Source organism: Grus americana, chromosome 2, assembly GCF_028858705.1.
Source record: "Grus americana isolate bGruAme1 chromosome 2, bGruAme1.mat, whole genome shotgun sequence".
In the NCBI taxonomy this organism is placed as follows: domain Eukaryota; kingdom Metazoa; phylum Chordata; class Aves; order Gruiformes; family Gruidae; genus Grus; species Grus americana.
This window is the reverse complement of record NC_072853.1, coordinates 121,709,647-121,732,482: the sequence shown is the minus strand read 5'-3', so window position 1 is coordinate 121,732,482 and position 22,836 is coordinate 121,709,647. Positions and strand designations below refer to the sequence as shown.

The 22,836-nt window shown below is 38.6% G+C and overlaps 2 protein-coding genes across 3 annotated transcripts in view; one reads left to right on the top strand and one right to left on the bottom strand.

The window, feature by feature from the left end:
- Positions 1–22,832, bottom strand: part of ACAD11 (acyl-CoA dehydrogenase family member 11) — a 30,003-nt gene extending 7,171 nt beyond the window's left edge. The window contains exons 1-13 of the mRNA XM_054816252.1: positions 22,681–22,832; positions 20,308–20,407; positions 19,947–20,072; positions 19,264–19,425; positions 18,640–18,804; positions 16,849–16,996; positions 16,132–16,253; positions 14,967–15,073; positions 14,728–14,851; positions 12,953–13,030; positions 12,438–12,576; positions 12,218–12,325; positions 10,921–11,019 (exon numbers count right to left, since the gene is read on the bottom strand). Coding sequence (XP_054672227.1) covers positions 10,921–11,019; positions 12,218–12,325; positions 12,438–12,576; positions 12,953–13,030; positions 14,728–14,851; positions 14,967–15,073; positions 16,132–16,253; positions 16,849–16,996; positions 18,640–18,804; positions 19,264–19,425; positions 19,947–20,072; positions 20,308–20,407; positions 22,681–22,817 — 1,615 coding nt within the window. The 5' untranslated portion in view covers positions 22,818–22,832. The remainder of the gene's footprint in view (positions 1–10,920; positions 11,020–12,217; positions 12,326–12,437; positions 12,577–12,952; positions 13,031–14,727; positions 14,852–14,966; positions 15,074–16,131; positions 16,254–16,848; positions 16,997–18,639; positions 18,805–19,263; positions 19,426–19,946; positions 20,073–20,307; positions 20,408–22,680) is intronic.
- Positions 3,181–8,968, top strand: ACKR4 (atypical chemokine receptor 4). Of its 2 annotated transcripts, none has more exons than XM_054816254.1 (2): positions 3,181–4,032; positions 6,909–8,968. In XM_054816254.1, the coding sequence occupies exons 1-2, from the start codon at positions 3,953–3,955 to the stop codon at positions 7,987–7,989; spliced, it is 1,161 nt and encodes a 386-aa protein (XP_054672229.1). In that variant the 5' UTR covers positions 3,181–3,952; the 3' UTR covers positions 7,990–8,968. The 2 variants fall into 2 exon arrangements, with proteins under 2 accessions (XP_054672229.1, XP_054672228.1); XM_054816253.1 differs by having other exon boundaries at positions 3,185–4,028.
- Positions 22,833–22,836: the final 4 nt, after the last annotated feature.

Genomic DNA, 22,836 nt, shown 5'->3' with positions numbered 1-22,836 from the left:
TTACTTCCTCCTAGAACAGCCACTGTGATGGCCAGGAACTGGGAGAGAGATTTATTTTGTTCTTATAAGCATTGCCTGTTTTGAGGCCAGACTGCTGGCTGTTTACTTTCCTCTTTTGCAATATGCTATACACCCATTGTTTTCAAAGTGGGGTTCTATTTCTGGCCACGAGCTGTATAATGCTAACGAGCTAAAATATCTGAGTGAAAAGCTGGGGTCGGGGGGAATAAATCAGTTTGGTAAAAAAAAAAAAAAAAAAAAGGTAGATCTCTAACAGTTGGCTCATTTGGGCAACTGCAACAAGTGGGTGACCAACCCCAAAATAACACAACATATGCTTTGCAATGTACTGCCCTGCAAAAAGAAATGCTACGCTCTTAAGGGGTATTTGACTCTTCTCCTTTTCCACAGAAGGTAAAGAATTGCATAAGTGGTATTTTCTAAACCACATTTATCTTGAAGTGAGGTTTACATCAACATAGATTTTGACTTTCTGGCATCTTTTCAAAAACAGTTTTGTAAACAATCCTTAAGTCACATCCCTGCTTTAAAAAAAGACAAATTTCACCATGTTGTATGAAAAAAAAATCAGAAGAAGCTTTCATGTTGAACTTAGTGAGGAATTCACTAACAGCTAGACAACTGGTTAGATGCTCTAAATCATGAATATAAGTTTCTGGAAGGCAAATGAATACCTCCATTTCACACGTACTTTTCTCCTATCTGAACTCAGCAAAGGCAGGCAGATTCCTGGCCTTTCCACTCGTTAGAGTCTGAAGTCCTGAAAACCTAAAACAAATTTTATGCAACTTTGACCCATAAATGCATGAAAGAAATTCTGGTCTAATGCAAGACTGAAAGACCCCAGTGCTTTGGAAGAAATGCAGACTGGATGGAATAAATCGCTCATTTGTAAATGGCATTTTTACATTACTTACAGAATTCAAAGTGGCTGCTGGAGGATGGGGGGGAAGAGTCAGAGAAGCCTGTCATTTTGGCAGGAGTTAGAAGTAGTTTTTCCAAGAAACTCACAGTTGAACAAATAGAAATAGTAGAGATTTTAGAAGGTCAGTTTTAAGCATATTTCCATACTAACAAGCTTTTTAATTAGCTTTTTCAAATATACATCTGCACAACCTGTCCAAACTTTTAAACCACAATGCTGCTACATCAGGAAACATCCTGAGTTTTACTAATGTATTATATTTTTTAATTCTTCATGGCACTCACATAGGCAAAGACAATGATATTTTAAAATGTGCTTAGAGGGTGTGATCACAATCCTATTAGAAGCCTAATCTTTGCTTCTAGGGGGTGTAAAATGCTTAAGATTACCGATCTTCACACAATCAATTTATACAGGTTCTTTCTGGTGGAGAGTACTAAATGTGGCACAGAGCCAGTGCAGCCTTTACTTAAAGAAGCTGCCATATATAACCTGGTTTCAGAAGCCAATAGCACTTAATTCTTGCAATCTAATTATCTATTTCTCAGTGTCCAGTCTTCAAATTTTTGGCTAAGGTGATTAAGGCAGCATAATCTACTACCTGAACGCCCAGAATACCTGTGACTCTTGCCATGCTGGCTGCTGCACTGGTGAGCCCAGTTACATCTCTCTGCTAAAGATCAGGGGTCTGCGGTAACATTACAGACTTGGCAGCTTCCTAGAAAGGCACTGATAAACATGTTCTGGACTATCCTACAAGAAGAAACTGGACTGAGTAAGGTGGATGGCAGCATGATATTGATAGTTGTAATATGGGGATCTTCTAAGGGAGAAAAGGCGATCCTCCAGGAGCCTGCAGTAATTTCTATCCACTAGCACAATGTATTACGAAGTTTTATCTCATCTCCAAATAACACTGTTGGGCATCTGTTTCACGTATGGTAAAGATTATAACGCAGCTGCAAGCAAGTTGGCTACATCCAGTACAGACAGAGACAATGCTGGGGTTCTGCAGCTAATCAGCAGTCCTGCCACTGAATGTGGCTGCTAGTCGTTCCCAGCTAGAGCTCGCAGTCTCAGATGGTGCCAGTGAGAGCAGCTGCTGAGTTTAGGAATGTGTTTTCCTCACCTTCATCCCACTTTTACACAGCCACAAGCGCTTCTTAGTTAAACAAGATCTATTGTCATTTTGCATTCACTCCTACATATTAAATAATTTTTGTTATTTTTGAGCCTATAGGGCCACAGCAAAAGGTAGTATTACACAACAGTATTATTTCTGTACCCTGACTGGAAGGATCTGTCCTCCCTGCACCCTGCAAAGTTACGAGGAGCTGAGGCACTGTAATAAACAGCACAGGATTTACATGAACTGACAGGATTTACATGAACTGCCTTCCTACAGCCTGCCCACAGGACCCCTTAGGCACTGGTAACACAACCATCTTTGCAGGCAACACACAGAGCTATTTCCCTGGGAGCTTTCTCAGTTCTAACCTGATTACTCTATCATCTTGTTTGGGACCGTATTGAGACAAAGCCCATTCAGAACTGAGAGATTCACTTATTTTAGAGATATAGCGCAGGCCTCTAAGTAATGACACGATTTGAAAGAAGCAGATGTGCTGGAAGCAATTCAAATGTCCTATCTGCCACTGCAAAGAACACCAGTGAAATACTGTGATAACTCAAGATGAAAACATTGCAGAAATACGCACAAATATTGCAGGACTTTCTCTAGGCTCCAACTCTTCTCCCAGTCCAGTTTTCCTTCTCACTGTGAATGCAAATGAAGCTAGAAGCACGTGGAAAACATCTGCCTGTTACATTCTTAGCTGCTCATTTTGAAGAACTGAACCTTTCACATATTCCACAATAGTTGAAGCACAGACAGATGGGCAGCCATGGCAGGTGTGTCAATTTAGTTAGTATGCCAAAAAGCAAAACCTCTGGTCACAAAAATCTCTCTGTTGTTTGGCATTGATATTGCATTTCCTGAAACTCATCAGACTGGTACAGGATACAGGATAATTCAAATAAAATAAAAGCTCTGGAAGATCATGGAAGGCTCCTGACACTCTGCACAAGGTACTCTTGCACAAGAGACCAATTGAAGCTGTAGAGATTGTGGAAATTTAGGCAAGATCCACTCATTTTAGGAATTCTTAGCACAGATAAGTCCATGCCTCACTGCAGAAGTCTGCATGTAAATTGCAGAACTTCTCCCACTTCCCTTTCCCATTAAAGTTTTTACTCTTTATAATGCAGACAGCGCACTGCAAGTAGAAGAAACCTCATAGAACGAATAGCATCTTTCTTTTTTTCTTCTACAGTATCTGCCCGGCTTGCAGTTTCTGTAGAAATATTATCAAACACTGACTTGATTAGAAGTATGACTGGTAACGTCCAAGTCCCTGAGAACTCTCCCACAGGGTGTAGGACTATCTGTTTATACTCTGGTTGACAATTTACCACTTGCTTTCACATCTTTTCCCTATCATCTTCCTGGTTTTGTTCAATATCACATACTGAAAGAGCAACCTCCCCCATCTCACAAAAAGCAAACTCATCCTTCTATTATATCCCCTAAAACCTTACTTAAAAAGGGGGATATAAAAATCCCTCAAAAGCACAGTAGTGCCCTGAGGAAAGAATATAGTGACTTGCTACAGGTAACTCTGCCCCAGGCAGACCTCCCCCTCTTTCTCTCCTTTTCGCCTTTTAAACATGTGATTTGATAAAAGCTTTTGAAGATGTAAAAAAACATTTTGACTTTCAGGAATAAAATAACCAACAACACAGTAAAATACTAAGAGGGTCTTGACCTTCCAAAGAACACTCCCATTCTAGTTGGAACAGGGAGGAATGTAGGAAATGTACGTGTTCAACATGAGAAGAGTTTCCAGGAAAGCAGGAGTTTTATTTATTTTTTTTTAAAACTGGCAAGTCAAAATGAAAGTACAACTGACTTCCAGATGAGGGTGTGGTGGTTGAAGACAAAATGCAATGTGTCGGAGCAATTCAGATCATTTCACTGAAGCACATCTCAATTGCAGTACCAGCTACTTGTCTGCTGACGAAGGTTAGTTTTGTTTTAGTATTTACTGCTCTGTATATTAACTGTGATATTTACATAGAGAAGAGCTAGGATTTACTCTTAGTTAAGTTGGTTTTACAGAGAGATATCAGTCACTAAGGCACGTGCTCATTTCCAGTCTTAAAATTTGATTTGTTCAGCAGAAGAACAGAATACTGCTTAATTCATTAAAGAAAAAAAATCTGTCTGTTTAAACTGGGGACATTAACTTCATTCAACATGTATTCATACAATCCCATGCCAAGTTTAAACACACAGAAACACTGGATTTGTATCTAAATGGAAGGCTGGAATAATTCTGCAAGAAAACATGCAAAGCTGTCTATGAATATATCTATTAATATATCTATTAATATACCTCCGAGAATACAACACTTGAAAAAACCAGCTGAGGTTCTGAGCTGTTTGGGTACTTGTGGGCAGTTTTGCATGTGATGAGATTCCTTTCTGTGTATAACATCTGAGAAGTCTCCAGCTGCAAGATGCAGTGTACCCACCGCAATTTGATTCTCTCAGAAATTCCATATGGGCACAAGGCAGGTCGCTGTGTGGGACGGAGACTAAACTAAGCCTGTTCCACCGCTGTTCAGAGACCAACTCCCACCGGGCTGCTCTGCTTTATGTAATGGGCACAACGTTAACAGGAATGACAAATATGAATAGGTGTGTTAGCCAAAACATAACTGTGTTTTTAAAGGAGAAATATCAACTGTTGCATTTAAGATAACTTTGTTCCTATCAAGAAGTCGGGTCAGCCAAAATCGTATCAGGCAGCAGAGCACATTCCTTGTCACAGCCAAACTTCTTTGTGATACCCAGACTTCTTGAAGTTTGCACTAAAATGTCTAATGTTTTGCTTTCAAGCAAATTTCCCAGTGATCCAGTTTGATGAAGCATTCCCAGATGGGTACTGTAATAAGCGTTTTAGATCACAACCAAAGCTTTTCAGTTTAATTTTTAATTTTCTTCCAATCTTGGCTAAGTTGATTCAACTCTCCCTGCAGTAGTTTCTCTTCTGCTAAAAGAAGATACATTTGCTGCTGATGTCTGAATCTCTCCTCGAAGTATTATAAAGCTGCAAAAGATTACCCTCACTGAAAAATCCTGCTAACACAGCTTGTTAGGCATAGAATAGACATCCCTTGCTGAACTAATAAATAGAATTACTGTGTCTTTCCATTCTGCACACTTCATTTAGGCAACAGTAAATGACACATTACAAGACTTAAGAGTAATCATTGTTTAAAGCTTAATGATGTTTTAAAAAGTTAACAAAATAATCCAAAGTCATTAAGCATGAAGCCAAACCAAATAGTTAATTTCTAACTAACACACTTTTAAAAAAATTTAGATAGCAGATTCACTGAAAAAAAAAATCAAGCAAAAATAGAAATAATTACTTTCTATTTAATTGTTCTGCATCCCTGAATATGAGATCAATCAGTAACTTATTTTTCCTGGTAGACAGGATAAATTAAAAAAAATTTTAAGAGATACTGTTTATAATAAAGGTTTGGCAACCATTCATTTAAACCCTTGTCTAAAAACCAGAAATGGTATTTGGAGGTTTTTTCAAGCTTAAAAAAGCCAAACTTGAAAAAGCTCTGGAGCAGAATATCAGATAAGAATCTGCTTTCAGTAACATTGGCCTCAAAATTCTGAAACACTGCAGATGATGAGAATGAAAAACACATTCTCATTTCTCAGCTACTTTTTGCTACTTCTGATAAGAAATCTTAATCCCATTTATTTCAAGAAAACAGGGCACTGCAGCACTGTAGTTTACAACAGAAAGAATTTCAGCAAATTAGTCAATGAACACAATTACAGTAAAAGAAGAAAATACTGTAGGACATGACTTAAGACACAGTCTGAAGATACAAACACTCAAACTTCAACCCTAAGCTAGCAGTGAGAATGCAGCCTTAGTGTTTACGGAGTATATCTGTCATGAGATAGTACTTGAAAAAACAGCAGAGCTTCTGAGCTGTTTGGGTACTTGTGGGCCACAAGTGGGTATGTGATGAGATTCCTTCCTGTCATAACATCCTGAGAAGTCTCCAGCTGTAAGATGCGGTGTACCCGCAGCAATTTGATTCTGTAGAAATTCCACATGGGCATGGCTTGCTGTGTGGGATGCAGACTAAACTAAGCTTGTTCTACTGCCGTTCAGCAACTGACTCCACTGTGCTTTATGCAATGGCCACGTATATGTCTGCCTGCAAAACAAACAAGCACATTCTCCCTATATTATACTCATATCCCAAATTTGCCAAAATTTATGATAGTAGGCACAGAATACTACTGTTGGCCTCTCAGCTTTAACCTGTTAGTATTCCTTATCCACTCTATTTTAATAGCATTTACAGCCTTCAACTGGTACTCCTTTGCAGAGGCTGTAGAGAGGAAGGTGTAGTTTCAACCCTACAAAGGTACAGATAAATTTATTTTGCAATGGAATCGTGTCAAACATAACTGAGTCAGAGCAGTTTAAGCAATGATGGCTCCTCAACTGAAATGTGGAAACCAGTGAGGTACACTCCAAGCATCTTGCAATCTCAAACGCTAAGGTTAATGAAAGCATTTCAATTGAATCCGTTTTACTTTGCACTGCACACACAGAGGTAGTCAGTTACCCCATTTCATGTGAGAATTTGAGATGGTCTGTTCTGCCTCCAGCACTGTCTAGCTCTACTTTGATTATTTATGAATGTATTCTCAATATCCAACTTCTTTGAACTTGAGATGTATAAGCAACCCTGAGCAAGGCATTTAGGTTTCAACAGAAATTTTAAAAAACTTAAACTCAGTATTATTTCTTTGGTGTTCCCTTCCTCCCCCCCTCCCCTTTTTTGTGTCTTATAGCTTTGCCATGGGCTGGGATATGAACAACACAACTGATTACTCGATTGAGGATGAGGAGGGTGATCTCAACTCTGTTATAGATTACAATTCATACGAGCTTCTCTGTGAAAAAAGTGATGTGAGAAATTTCAGGAAATTATTCCTTCCTGTGTTCTATGCATTGGCTTTCACTGTTGGAGTAGCTGGAAATTCATTAGTGGTCGCAATTTATGTCTATTGCAAGAAAGCGAAGACTAAGACGGATGTGTACATCACGCACCTAGCCATTGCTGATTTGCTTTTGCTCTTTACACTCCCTTTTTGGGCTGCAAATGCAGTGCAGGGATGGGAACTTGGAAACTCAATGTGCAAGCTCACTTCGTCTCTGTACACCATGAATTTCAGCTCTAGCATGCTGTTCCTGGCCTGTATCAGTGTGGATAGATACAGGGCCACTTCTGAAACCAGAGGCCATAGAAGAATTGATAAACACTGCAGTGTGACCTGCATCTGTGTCTGGCTGTCTGCCATTTTCCTCAGTATCCCTGAACTGATATTTAATCAAGTCAAGAAACACAATGACAGGAATGAATGCCTTCCTGTATTTCCAACGAACATGGAAACACTCATAAAAGCAACCATTCAAATCTTGGAAATTATCCTGGAATTTCTGCTTCCTTTCCTGGTAATCCTGATCTGCTATTCAGCTACTGCCCGAGCAATCTTTAGATCTGCAAATGCTAAAAAATCTAGACCTTTTATTGTTCTGCTGGCAGTAGTGGCTACTTTCATTATTACCCAGCTACCTTACAACATTGTTAAGGTCTGGCGAGCCATAGATACCATCTACATGTTGATTACTGACTGTGATGCAAGTAAAACCATAGACGTTGCACTCCAGGTCACCAAGAGCATAGCTTTGTTTCACACCTGCCTGAACCCTCTGCTTTATGCCTTTCTGGGTGCCTCTTTTAAAATGCATATTATGAAACTTGCAAAAGATTACGGATACTGGAGAAGACGACAACAGAATGGAAGACCTGAAGAAATCTCTATGAATTATGAAGACCATACTGAAGAAACAATTAGTTTCACTATATAGACTCTCCATTACTTTCATTATCTTATATAACAAAGAGAATTATTTACTAATTCTGGGGGTATTGTTTCAGCAGCTGTTTCTCTGCAAGTCAATGTTCAGATGAATTTCTGAACCTGCAGGCTAGCCAAGACACTACAGTGCAGTTTGAAGTGGAACATGTTAATCAAAATTAAGCATCAGGCAAGAACTAAATACTGAAATTCCTAGAAACAACTAGAGATATTTACTAAAAAACCCCCCAAAAATCAATAAACAAAAAACCCCCCCCAACCCCGCACAACAAAATGCAAACACCTAACCCTCCCCGCCAAGATTTAAATTTAAAAGGGACACAGTACTAGGCACTTAAATAGCTGTGTAACGAACAACCTGTCTAAACATAAAATTAAACCAGAAAAAAACCCCATCATCAATAAAACAGCAGTACAGGAACTTTTGTACCAAAAGTTAATAATCTTGTGTTTCTCCAACTATTTTGTAAAAATTTAGAACATTTGCCTAATAAGTCAGTTCATTTTTTTTCCTTAGCTATCATTTCATAGATACGTGTGCAGCTTGACATGAAGTATCAGTTCATGGCTAAGAATTGAGAGAGAAGGGGGGTGAGGCGGTAGAAAAGCCATTCTCTATATGTTTCCACATATGTAGCACAACAACATCCTCCACAAAAAAAACAGTAACTCTTTCTCTGTAACTACCAAAAATGACCTTTCAGCTCTCCTTTTGTTCTCACCCTAAACTTCAACAAGCCCAGTGCCCTATGGGAGGCACATTCTAGATCTTTGTAAATGTCATGTCAAACATAAATGCCAAAGTAGTGCAGTTAAAGCATTAGCAGAAAAGTAAGAAAAAGTTAAGTTAATCTTCAGTTACAGGGCCTGGAATTTCTAGTCAGAATTTGTAAAATTAATCAAACACTGCAATAACTGTAATCTGCTAAAGTATATCGAGATACAATAAAATCAAAGAATACAAAAAGTACACTGGCTGTCATTTATTCATATCTTTATGTTTGGGTTTTTTTAGTAGGTATTGATGTCTCTCATCGTAGGTATTTATCAACCAGCAAAGACTAGAGGCCTTGCTTGATGAATGAGAGAGGTTCTGACTCCATATGGAGCTCATGGTCGGTGGGATTTACAGGTTTCCTATGGAGAGGTACCAAAGCTGTCCCCTGACAGTGCTGGTGAGGATTCCCGGAAAACAGCAGTTTTCTATGATTCTCTGGAAGCATTTCAAATCTATTGACGTATTAGCTTTCAAAATAAAAAAAGTGGTATTGCAGCATACTGTCCCTGCCTTCAAACCTCCCATGGGCTCTGACAAAAAGCCTGATCTACGGCTTATGAAAGCCAGCAAGAATCTCTCATTTTTAGACATTGTTCCTAGTTACACAATTATGGACTGGAAGAAAAAGCTCTAAAATGACAGGCAAGAAACAACAGTAGCATAAACAAGACACAAGCCTCTTCTCTCTGTTTGGATGACAAAAACTTACAGAATTTGTGCCCAGTATTTTGAGAAATAATAGGGTATGAATGAGTGCTTGACAGATGGTCTACACATACACCATAAATCTGACATGTTTGAGCCATACTGGATTTACTATAAATGTGCAAAGCACCCACAGAGAGCATGGTAAGAAACTCCAGTTCTTCCACAAAGCAACTGACTTGCATGTGTGATTTATGATGTGTCATCACAGAGTGGTTGCACCCAGAGTGATATTCTGACCATGCTGTCAGGCTTGTGGAATTCCCAAACATCCAAGGTCCTAATGTCCCACTAAGAGTAAAAAGACAAAAAAACCAGACACAACCACCCACCAAATGAACGACCAAAAAAAGCCACCCAGGCAGAAAAGAAAACTAAGGCAGAACTGCATGTACATGTTTCTCAAACTTCTTGAAATTGCAGCACTTTTTGCGTGTCTGTCTGTATGCAAATCTGACTGTCATTATTTTTATTAGAAATAAGACAAACCAAATCATGCTTACTCTCTTATGTTTACTTTCCTTTTTATAATTCACGTAACTAATTTTATGAATAATATATTGTGTGTGTGACCTCCTACAAACTTTCCCGTTACTTCCTTAGGAACTGCAACACACAGCTGAGAGACACTGACCCAGAACAAAGGTAGCAGCCAGCAGTTAAGTGACACTCCTAGGCCAAGACACAAGATACCATGCCTCCTTTTGCCGCCAGTTTTGCAGTACTAGCAAAGAGAGCGAGCCCTATCTTCTGGTGAGTCTAGGTATTGCACAAGCGTGTATCAGTAGGTAGCTGCCACACTCAACGGCACATAGACGAAATATTCAAGTTTCACTCCAGTTAGACTCAGTTTATGTAGTTGGCTTCCAAACTCGCAGGGAATGATGGTTTTCCAGTTGCTGTCATGAATGTCATTTCAGTAAAAACATCATGGTACTATAATATCGAGGATATTTACCACTTACAGTCTAATCCATTGATTTTTCTGGGAAGTACAGTGTAAGAAAATTACCTGTAAAAGTCAGTCCTACAACATCACAGGCTAGTTTAAGAAGCAGCTCAGTTTTACTGTAACTACACAGTATACTCAAACCTCACACACAAGCTGCCAAACCAAGTTTAAAGGCTATGGCCATAAACGTGTAAGTTACCTGATGGAAAGAGGCAATGTTTAAAGAACAACAGTTGCATTCGTTCTGTGAACAAAATTCAGAGGTTCCAAAAAGGGCCCAAAACCCCAAACTGGATTTGAGTCTTGGTCTTTGCTTCATAGAACAAAAGCTTGATTCGCGTCTTTCCGTTGTTTTACATCCTACTGCCTTTACCCAAGAAAAGGCAATTTTCCATCTCAGAAATGGAGCACAAATAATTTTGTTTTATCAGTTCTTGGAAAGAATTCTAGACTTAGCCATTCTTACTTCGGGTTTCCGTACTTACCACTGCTCCACCACTTCTTGCCATTGATCACATAACTGTTTCCATCACGCTCAATGCTGCATTGCATATTGGTGGCATCGCTTGAAGCCACATCAGGTTCTGTGTTAAAGAAAAAACCCAAAACAAACCACTAGATTAAATATACAGGTAGTACTACCACCACAAATATAGGGATCTAGATATACTATATTGGCAGTAACACTGCTTCACTTCCAGTAGAAGAGCTGTTTTCAGAACCTTGGTCCGCTGGTGGTCAAAGGCTTTCTATTTTCTAACAACCTGTTATTCACAGCCAGTTTAAACTTACTTCTTCTTGGGCTCAGGCTACTCTTTTATAGTCAACAGCCTTCTTCCTTCCCTTCTCCCTTTTTAAATGTACCTATAGATAACAGTCATATCTCTCCTCAGCCTTTTTTTCCCCCTGGGGTCTTCTCAAGTGAAAATAAAGAGATTTAAACTACTTTTGTGATGGTTTATGAAATAGGTCACACAAAGCAGTTGCCAGCAAAATGTCATCAATCACTGTTCGGAACAGGAAAGATTCTTCCTCTCTCCTTTCACCCGTAACTTTTTTTATAGGCTGTCTTCTTTAAAGCAAAAGCATCTCTTTCCTCTTGGCGAACACAATGAAACAGAATTTGCAAAATAAGAGTCCAGCTCTGCAAGACTGAATTGTCTCAACTCCTGCTGACACAGAAAGATCAAGATTTTGTCATCACATGTTCAAAAGCTACATTCCTAAATCAACAGCCAGGCCTTCCACAGATGCTGAATGCTACAAGCTTTCAAGAGCAAAAATTAAGATAATGCTAAACTACAGACATAAAGCAAGTATATCATATGTTTCGCAAATTATCTTCAGGTTATGTCATAAAACCTCTACCCATGACATACTGCAAAACTACACAATGTTAATCACAATAATCATACTTGTACCTGCATGTATGCTTCTAGAGAAGCCCAAAGGACATTACAAAAAAGGGTAAGTTCTATTGTAAATTGTTTGGTACAATAAAATGTATTTTACTAGTACGAAAAATAAATTGAAAATATATGGAAAGCAAATCCTAATTATTGTAATCATGAAAAATGGTAACTATCGGGGAATGGCAGCAAGACTGCTTCACTTTGCACTCGCACCTCATACATGATTTCATACTCAAATACATTCACAGATACCATGAAAATTTCTGTATTAATTCATTAACACATAACAACTTGTAGTTTTGTACTTTTTGGATACACCATGTGAAATTTCTGCCAGTTGCCTCTAACTCTCTTCTGGAGAAAACTTTACCTGTCATGCAGAAGCAAGAACTAATCTTCCCTTCTAGGAGAGGCTCCAGCCACTCTTTCTTTTGCTCTTCAGTCCCATACATGTGCAGGACCTCCATGTTTCCAGTGTCTGTAAGGAATCAGCAGTCATGTTTACTTCTTGAGACACGCAACTTGTAAGGTATAAGATGCCCAACTTCTCCGCGCTCTCAGTGCTGTAGTTATGGGATAGGGCTGCTAACCTGGTGCATGACAGTTGAAAACCTCAGGAGCAAAGAAGCATCTCCCCGTCTCCTCAGCTATTAGCGCATAGTCAAGCTGGCTGAGACCACTGACATCTGGGAGAAAAAGGTTCCACAAACCTTCTGCTTTGGCCATTTCCTGTTGAAAGAATCAGAGAAAAACATTAGCAATAAATCTTAAAAACATAATTAAATTCTGGCTTGTTGCCCATTTTGTTCCTTCCTGCCTAGCATACTGTTCGATCTATCTGATGTCTTTTTTCAATAGGTACAGTCTTTGACTTAAAGTTCAGACATATCCCTCACAGAACTCACTCTTGCTTTTCTCCTCTCTCATTCATATCTCTCACCTCCTTTTGTACACTTCCTTCTTCCTTTCCTTACACTGTTCCTCATGCTGTTTCTTTCCATGCAGAGTAACTTCTCCAGCAGCGTACACCAAACTTTCTTATATTCCGTATCAGTGCCTGTTTCTTTCACTGCTAGAGCGCTAAAGAGTATTTATTATCCCATACCTTCAGTCTCTCAAGCAGCGGTGGTTTATTCCATTTTTCCTCAGGATTTCCATGTCCAGCATAGTATTTTATTATTTCCTTAGAGAAACAATTAAAAAGATGCTTGTTTAAATTAAGAACGCATGTAACAATATGGTGTCTTTTCCACCACTACACCCCAAGAAACCAATTAAAAAAATATTCAACAAAGGTTTTTATTATATAATTGGTTGCATTATAAAATTAAAAATATAATTCAAAAATCAAACTGCAATCTCTTAATTTTGCAAGACTTAAAATGTGTCATGGAGATGACCCCAATTAGTACCTTATTTCATACAGGGAAATGGTTTGGGATGGTTTAAAATATTTGATGATGATGGTAGTAGGTCAGTGTTTTCTGATGTAACTGTGTAAGTAACTGTGACTAACAGTACACACAAGAAGCATAAACCCAAAAGTAAAATGACAAATAAAGGCAAATGTACTGACACTTAAGATTCAAGTTTCCCATCACAACGTTCAGATACATAAGCCAGTTAATTTTTTTAACTGAGAAAAATACAAAGAATAATTTTTTTCCTGTCATAATAATTCCTTAACAGATTATGTAAACAGTCATTCCAAGCCCCACTGATTAGTACTAAGTGAAACTGTGCATTTAGTAATCCTAGTATTTTCACAAGTATGTTTTAGTAAGGCCCAGCACTTCATCAAAGCTGGCCCAAAACTAGTTTTAGAATGAATAAAAGTAGTGCCCTCTTCTGAAAAATCACACAATAAGACAAATTCCAAAGTAGAACTTACAAGTCCTGATTCGCAATCCCTGTTATCAGAAATAACTTACAAGCACAACGCTACTCATCTGCAAAACTTGCATGGCTGTTCGTGGTTCATGCAAGTACATTAATTATTGCAAGGCTTCCTTGAACAATCCACAGCTAGTTACAAAAAGACTTTTAAGAAACTTTGCATATCAAGACTTTCTGCTCTCAACCTCTCCTTGTGATAGGCAGATGCATTAATCTTTTAGATTAATATCTCCTCTGCACTTCTGCCTGACTGCATAGAAGACAAAATAAAAACAAACAAAATGCTGAAAAACCCAATTCTGCTACAAGAGTCATCTGTGCTTGCATGAGGCTAAAAGTTGAACCAATTTTCTAAGTGGAAAACTTCTAATCTCCCTAGGCTAAGAAGTAAAATACTTCATCTTATTTTCCGTTCCACTAATCAGGGACTTCTGTGGATATTTCACTATCTGATTTCAAACCTTCACTGGTATTAGATATACTCAGGAATAAGGCTATGTCGATACATTATGGAATCACGTTTTTTGTCATAAAAGTCATACCTTAAAAAATAAGGCAAGAAACAGAAACATTCAACTTTGTATGGTGAAAAGCAGCCGTTTCCATTTTTTAACTAAGCGTCTTTGCATTTAGTAAGAGTTCTAGAGTTCTGTTAGTGTTAATAAAATACCTTTGGCAAATACCTTTAAAAAGTATCTCTTTTAAAAAAAAATACTTCTTAAACTTTAAAAAGGTTAAAAAGTAACTCATAGCTTTCATTAACAATGAATACAACATTTTAATTCTGCAAAAAAAATTATGGAGACTATAATGATTTCTGTTAATACGTTGCAATGCCACAAACATCACTGCATGAAAATAAGGCTGTTTTTAAAAAAAAAGATAAAACATACAGGAGGGCATGACTTCTATACAAAGTTTTATGTTTTTATAACTCTACTCATAAAATGCTCATTTATAAGTAGGTTTACTAAAAGCTTTTACCTTCTCAGCTGGATATATGTGCTGCTTCATGAACTGCTTGACCTTCAGCAGAATTTCTTGACCTTTCCTACTTTGATGGAACAACTCTCCAGAAACACTGTGATGTGTGTTGCTGAAAGATGACCTAACGAACAACATTCAATGCAATAACAATGCCTTATACAGGCATTTAAATAAGCAAAGATGTTGCAAAAGCTTTGCTTTGCCTTGCCTTTAACCATAGTTTACACCACTCTTACCTGTTTGAGAGCTCTAACCCTCTCTCTGCCAAAGGCTTCACAATCTTAGCAAATTCATGACTATTCTCTGCAGAAGCATTTCCAATGAGATATCTAGCATATACACCCTAAAACCAAAAGAAAGGCATATATGGTATAATTATGCATTTAAAAATTGTGTCTTGTATTAGATAGGTGATTTTTTCAACTATAAAAGTAACAAATGCACATATTCTTAACAGGAAAAAATGAGCACCCAGACAAATTTTACTGGGATATGTTGATACTGGTTTTGGTCCATTTCTGATACAACAGAGATGCCTGGCACACAAGAGATAAACAACATTTCCCAGCTAAACTAAACTAAATGAAAATCACAAAAATTAGTAGAGAAAAAAGAAAAAGAAAACATATGTCTGCACATGATACTGCAAGCAAACCCCGCCTGTCCCTTAAGCCAACTGACAACAGTATACACCTATGATTATTATCCACTACTCTATTAAGTACCCACATATATACTCTTACTCCAAATTAATACCAGGTTGTTCATCCTACATTTGCTATGCTGATCTCATGCTGCAACTCATAAAAATATACTTATGCCTTACAATGGTTGAATATCTAATTAAACAGTTACTTCTGGTAACAATGTATCAATGAAACTTATTTTCCCCTATAATCACATCTCAAGATTGGCCTCCTATGCTCATAATAAGCTGAGTTCACAACACACCCTTTTCCATCCGTGGGTGGCACCAAATGGATCTTACTTATCTATCCTGTTATCTACTTTCATGAGAGCTGTAGAAACTTCGAAAGAAAGATCTTTGTTTCTCTGTAACACAGGATTTAAATCAGTTAGAGTCCAGAAAGGTAATGACAAAATTGCCTACATATTGGAACGTCAATAAGAAAAAAATCCACATATCCACATTTTCTTCTTTTTTAGACTACTTTCCTAAGAAGTTAGATATATCTAATGCAATATACTTCATGTGGCAAGAGTTCTATCCTATATAGTTATCGGTCATAAGCATCTAAGATATGGCTTCTAAAGGAACAAACTGAAATACCATGGTTACAGTTATTTTTTAAATAGGATTCATATTTTGAACAAGTATTATTAAACTACAAATAATCATAATAAGAATATGTGACATTTCAGCAAATGGGAGTGTATTACCTGGGCTATTGCTGCCATTTTAAAATATGACAAAGCAAGAAAAAAATTAAAGTTGGATAAAGCAGTGCTAATACCCCGGCAGCGGCAGTAAATGGAAACCAGTTCTTCAAATGAGGGAGTTTCTACAAAAAAAACCAACAGAATATTTTAGAATAGTCAACATTTTCTATGCTTTTTTTACCTTATTCTTCAAACATTTGTAGAGCTTTTCAGCTTTATGAGATATTCTGTTTACATAGTAAAAAACATGATTTATCATGTCTCATGACCTAAGTGTGATATGGAGAGCCAAAAGAAAATAGGAGCTCCCAGAATTCCAGATAAGCATAACACTTCTTACTGTTCCCCACCTCCACTCCAGTAAGGAAATTAATTTCAGCATGGGTTTGGGGTTTTTTGTTGTTTGTTTGGTTTTTTAAAAGACAAATTTACATTTAAATTTTAGTTCTCTTCCATCATCTCTAAGAAAGGTTCAAAATACTTTTACAGAAGCAGCATACAGCATACTGTGGATAAACCACAGCTTATGAAAACAGGACTACCTTAAAAGTCATTATCAGTATGTTTCCTACAATGAAGAAAACCATGGGAAAGTTCTTTCCAAGTGCAAAATGATGTGCTTATTAATTGAACTTTTTATTATTTTTTATAAAGATAACATATCAAATAGAAATCAACCCTAGAATTGGTTTCAACAAAAAGATTACAGTTTCATACCTATGGTGTCTTTAAAACTCAAGACAGTTCCTTGACCTACATCCTTAACAGATGTAGGCCAAAAGTAGAATAAAGTGGCATACGCTAAATCTGCTAAAGGGTGACCAGCAGTTGAAAGTTCCCAGTCCAGTACTGCCAAAACACGGGCCTTAAATAAAAATAAAAACCTCAAGTGAATGCTAGAAGATAAATTCTCTCCATCCACAAATGCACAACCCACTTAATATCCAACAGCTTTATTCGGTTACTATCATATCCAACAGCTTTATTCGGTTACTATGTGCTTAAAATTAAGAATGCACACTGTACCTGTCTACAGCAAAACCAGTTCCTTTTAGCACTATATAACAATCTGCAGAAAATTAACGTTCCCATAGTGGCAGAAACCCAGGCATTTTTCCAATGAAAATCTGTTTTAAATTCTACGTTTGTGAGTAGTGTTCTTCCTGTCAGAAACTTCTAAACTCTTCCAGTCAAAATATGATTGAATTAAAATATCCTAAAGAACAGTAGTATTGACAGTTGGGTTTGGTGGGGTTTTTTTGTTTCCAGTCCTGTTGGACAGATACTGCTGCGCAGTCCTTTTGCACAAATACTCATGGACAGAGCATGTACTAAAAAAAAAAATCATTTATCACAATATTATGCGTAGAGTAACACTTACATTGGGAATTGAATTTCTGAAACAGGACAGTCAATCAGTGCCCAGATAGTAACATTAGCCTCTGCTGCAAGCATCCTTGTAACGGTGCCTTCAGCTCCATGGACTGAGACTCCCCAAACTGTCATTGTGATGAATTTTTATAATCCAGTTCACCCATCATCCTGAATGACCCCTCCAGCCTACTCACAATCCATGGCTACTTGAACTATGTGCAAAAGACTTTCCTACACGGTCATTCCTGCATATACAGGAACAGTTTGTACAGATTCTTTAAATTACCTATGTACAGTTTGGTCAGTTCTTTCAACTACATCAGGAAGAGCTGTGAGAATCCCTGAGACTGTCAGATTCTCTGTTCAGGGAGTCAATCAGCACATTTAAGCCTACAAACATTGTTTATCAACTGATCTATGCACAGCAATGGGAATCTCTGGGATCTGTTGCTTTGTTGTGAAGCAGGCATTGCAGAGTCTTAGTCACAAATCCCAGGCATATCTTATGGTCACAACACAGCAAATAGCATGGAAAAAAATAATGAAAATGCAATTGTGTTGATAGATAGGTAACTACATTTATTTCCACGAACTAGGAAAAATCTCCTCCTTTTCCCTAAAGATGAATGAGGAACTTTCAGGGTCTCTGTGGTCTACATGTACTCCATAACTAAGCAGCTTTGGCAGATTTTTCTTTGCTTCCACTAGCATCACATATCATGCATTCAGATCCTGTTCCAGAAGCTGCTGTTGTTAATTGAAGCCATACCACAGATTTCATCAGGCTTTGGATGAGATGCTTATGTAGTTTAATGAATTAAGCCTTCAGTATGTCCTTAAGTTACAGTGGCTTCTATAGGATTTATGTATATAAAATGGTTTGTTCCTGGACTATGAAGTAGAGACTAGAGCTAAGGAATAAATTGAGTAACTAGCTCCTGCAATGAAAACCAGGACTGTATTAGATACCTAAACACTATACACAGAGTATAGAGAAGACTTAAGTTCTCTACTGTTCTTTTCAAAGATGTATCATGCACTAAAACACTTACGTGAGTGTCCCGTGACATGGCAGGAGTACAAACAAACAGAGGAGCAAAAACTACTAAACATGTACAAATATGTTTCAAATACCTCTGTTGGGTGGAAGATGATGTTATCTATTCTAAAGTCTCCATGAATCAGGCTTTCTTCATTATCATCAGGTGGCAAGTTGTTTGCTAACCACTGAGCCAGCTTGTTCATGGCAGGAATATCTGTATGAGCAGCTGCATCATACTGTCTTTTCCAAGTTGATACCTAAATAAATACAAACATTTCAACAGATTTTCCAACTGATTTACAAGTTTTTCAAGAGCACAAAATTCTGAAGCACCTGCTTTTGGGCTTTGACTATTACCATGTTACCTGTAAATTCAGTAAAACCCAGTACCTTTGCGTTTGCAAATGTGAACTGTGAGATCAAAAGATGTAATGAAGACTACCTCTGTTTTCTATTTCAATCCTATTTACATAGCCCAAATCTAAGAGTATTCCAAAAGTGAATGAGTATCATTCCCTGAGTATAGCATTACAGAATTGATCTGAATGTAGTAGTAACCTTAGTTCAATTATTTGTGAACAGTATAAGTGAAGATGTTTAATAGCTAAAATATGATGGTTACTTTTACAAGTCACTAATAATAAACAATGCAGCTTGCAAATCAAATAAATCTTCAAAGACTTGACAAAACAAGAGAATTTTTTGAAGAGCTGTACCTGTCTTCTGCAGTATCCTGGTCCTCTACCATATCCTTGGAGACCCAATGACTGTAAGTCAAGGGAGTGCAACAGGGCCAAAGTTTCTATCATTGCAACATACAAAGCAGAACGCTCTGCTGGGCCCACTTCAGGCAGTGAAAGATCTCGGAAGATGCGACCCTAGAAACATCGTAAATCAGATTTTTGGTGGCACGTACGCATCAGATGAAGAGAAGTAAAGCTATACATTTCAGGAGCAAAACCAAATGCAGTGAACCAACACTCCCAATGTAATCAAAAACTCCTTCCTCATTTATTTTATTCCTTGCCCAGGAGAGATGAGGGGATTTACAGTAATCTCAGATCATCAGTATACAGGATATCTATTGGAAAGCAATTAAAATAACAGATATATTCAGTAGATGAAAGATTGAATTAGAGCACTCAATCCAGATATCCTCAAGCTTGAAAGAAGCAGGAAAAAATGTTACTGTATTGTCTCTAACAGTTAACTTCCAGAAAAAATATCAGTGAAGACCTTGGGGGTGGGGGGGAGGGGAGGGAGAGGGCAGGCAGGGGGAATGAGTGGGTTGTACATACAGAGAGGCAAACAATCCAAAGAAATTCACTTGCAGTCTCCTTAAAAGCAGTTTTATATGTAGTAGGGAGAAGAAAAAAATCTCTCACATTGGAGAACCAACCTGCACATGCTGCATTACATAAAATTCTGTTCCGATGACAGAAACATCACTGCAATACAACAGGGGTTCAGGCACTGGAAATCCAGCTGAAAATAAGGCTTTCTGCACGTGATATTCTCTATCAACCTGAAGAAGACACAGAAATTTAGGTTCAATTAAAAGCTCCCACACACAAATGAGTACAGTGAATGACAACGTATCCTCTTGAATATTTAGTTATGTGTATAGCGCAGAAAATTGGAAATGATCCAGCAATTCACTGCATTTCTGGACACATTCAACAACGTGCTGCACCACTGTGTATAGGACTTGGCCATCTGCAATACAAAGTGTTTGGACCTTGATGAAGAATGTTATTTACCTTGTGAGCCTGAGGTAAAAGGGGGCCATGGGGCTTCTTCCTGAGCACGTAAGCCTGCCCACCCTTCTGAAGATAAAAGGTTGGATTTGACTGGCCTGAGCTACAAAGAGAAAGATTATAATTATTTACAAATTCAAGTACTTAAAAATTTGCAAACTTTTAACAGAAATTATGCAAAATGCACTGTGACTTGTCCTGAACAAAATGGAAGACAGAGGAAAGGGTTCTCCTCATGAGTTTTGGATTTTTTTTTCAAATATAGTCTTACAAGGATGCAAGTGATAGCCTACAAAATCGGAAGTCAGAAGTTCTATTCCTACCTATAAGAAAGATGTCTTCTTTCACTGCAGAGAGGTTGCAGATACTCAATTTGTTCTCCTGTGAAATGGAGACAGCATTTACCTCTCCTCCCTAAAGAGACATGAATGTTTTCAAGGTATGCAGTAGATACTAACTTTAAAGCTTTCCAATTTGGAGGAAGTTAAACAGAGCAGAATTCACAGTAGCCCATAATTGTATTTGTCCTATGGTGAGCTGTATTTTAAACAATGTAAGCATAGAGGAAGCTCTCCAAATAACTGATGATTCTAGTACCCAGTCCCACTGTATGCTACCCTGATCATCACATACATATGCTATACTTAAGGGACTGCCTATAGTAACTGTAAAATTTTAAAGAATGAATGTTGCAGAGACAAAGATTCATAGAAATAAGACATTTCAATCACATACATGTGTAAAAGAGAAGGACAACCTAGTTAAACCCTTCATAACACCTTGTCCATCATATCATAATAGAGGTCATTGATCCTTATTTTCCTCAAGGCTCTGTGCCAATCTATGTGCCTTCCTCTCCTCATTCTGGATCATTTCTAAGACACATTCTGACCTAGTCCAATAAAAGATTAGACAACTAATTAGATTTTGACTGGAAAATCAAAATAAAGTGAACTTTTGCCCTCATGCTTCCCACAACATTTCCATTCTCCCTGGGGCAGGTAGGGCATAGTCTGTAATATAGTTTAACAAATATACTGCACAGACAAATACTCTGCCTGGCACAACAGAGATTAAGATTGGTTGAAGCCCTGAAGTGCCATCACAAGACAAATAAAGTAGCAAAAGCATAAATACTGACAATATTTTAGCAGATTTTACTATTAGCTACTCTCTCAAGGCCCCTCCTAAAGTCTCCTCAACTGAATCACAGAACAGTAGGGGTTGGAAGGGATCTCTGGTGATCACCCAGTCCAACCCCGCTGCTAAAGCAGGATCACCTAGAACAGGTTGCACAGGATCGTGTCCAGGCGGGTTTTGAATATATCCAGAGAAAGAGACTTCACAACCGCTCTGGGCAGCCTGTTCCAGTGTTCTGTCACCCTCACAATAAAGATTTTTTTCTTCATATTGAAATGAAACTTCCTGTCTTCCAGTTTGTGCCTGTTGCCTCTTGAAGTACATATGAGGATTAGAGAACAGCTGAGGATTCAATGGATGGTTTACATTTGCATCAGAATACAATGAAAAATTGTTTACTGTTTCTTAGTGATAGCTGCAGATAAAGTAGTCGAGGTCATGTTTACAATGGAACGCTTATTTTAGAATAACTTAAATTCTAATAGTCAGCTCTCGATTTGAAGTCACACAGCCACACCACTAATTTGCTGAATGCAAATGAACTAGATATTCTGTGCAACACCAGCTTTGGAGCCTGGGTGTAGCACCTCACTGGTGCAATGCATTGGTCTCTGGGTGTTAATGAGAATCTCACCACAGCGTTATGCTGTTCTCATGGATTTGTTTACCTGGCAATAGCCTGCAGCTTTTTAAATTTCTTAAGCAATGTATGTGCTTCTGAACATTATTATTTGCTGTGCAATTAAAGATCAACCAGATGAATTGAGATTTATGAGTAGGCAATAAAACAATTGCACACATACTCCAACAGAGTGCACCACAGAGGGCCAAATACATGTTTTTGTGAGGACAGCGGGAAGTCCACCCAACACATCGCCTGCCTGCAGACAGCCAACTGCGGCCACAGGATCTGCCCGTACCAAAGGTCATCTTCACCACCACTGCGAACTTTGACTTCTCCAGCCATCCAAGGGACAAGCCGTTGCCTCAATGGCTACTGCCCACCATCACCAGGGCAAAGGGCCCTAACTCTGCCCAACTTTCCTGCCTGCCGGGCAGCGAGCAAAGCCGCGGCCTCTCTCCTCACCTCACAGAGACACACTTCGGGCCGAACCTCTGGCTCCGCGCCTCAGAGCGCTCCACGAGCTCATGTCAACGGCCCACATCAATAGCCATGGAGGCCGCCGCTTGCCCCTCACAGGCGGTCTCGGGGCAGGATAGCGGCCCACCCTTTACCTGTACTGCCTGACAGCCAGAGCCCCCGCAGGCTGCCGAGGGAAGCCGGGCAGGTAGCTGCACAGGTACCGCTCCAAACTCCCCTGATCGAAGCGGTGCTGCCGCCGGACCTCACTGGTGCCCGGCTCCGCCGCCATCCCCCCACTGCGCCGACGG

What these genes read in the sequence shown, in the direction of transcription:
- ACKR4 (XM_054816254.1), top strand. Translation starts at nt 3,953, where the DNA reads ATGTGTCGGAGCAATTCAGATCATTTCACTGAAGCACATCTCAATTGC. An exon ending in TTGTCTGCTGACGAAGGTTA is followed by an intron (nt 4,033 to 6,908) that starts GTTTTGTTTTAG and finishes TGTGTCTTATAG; the next exon opens with CTTTGCCATGGGCTGGGATA.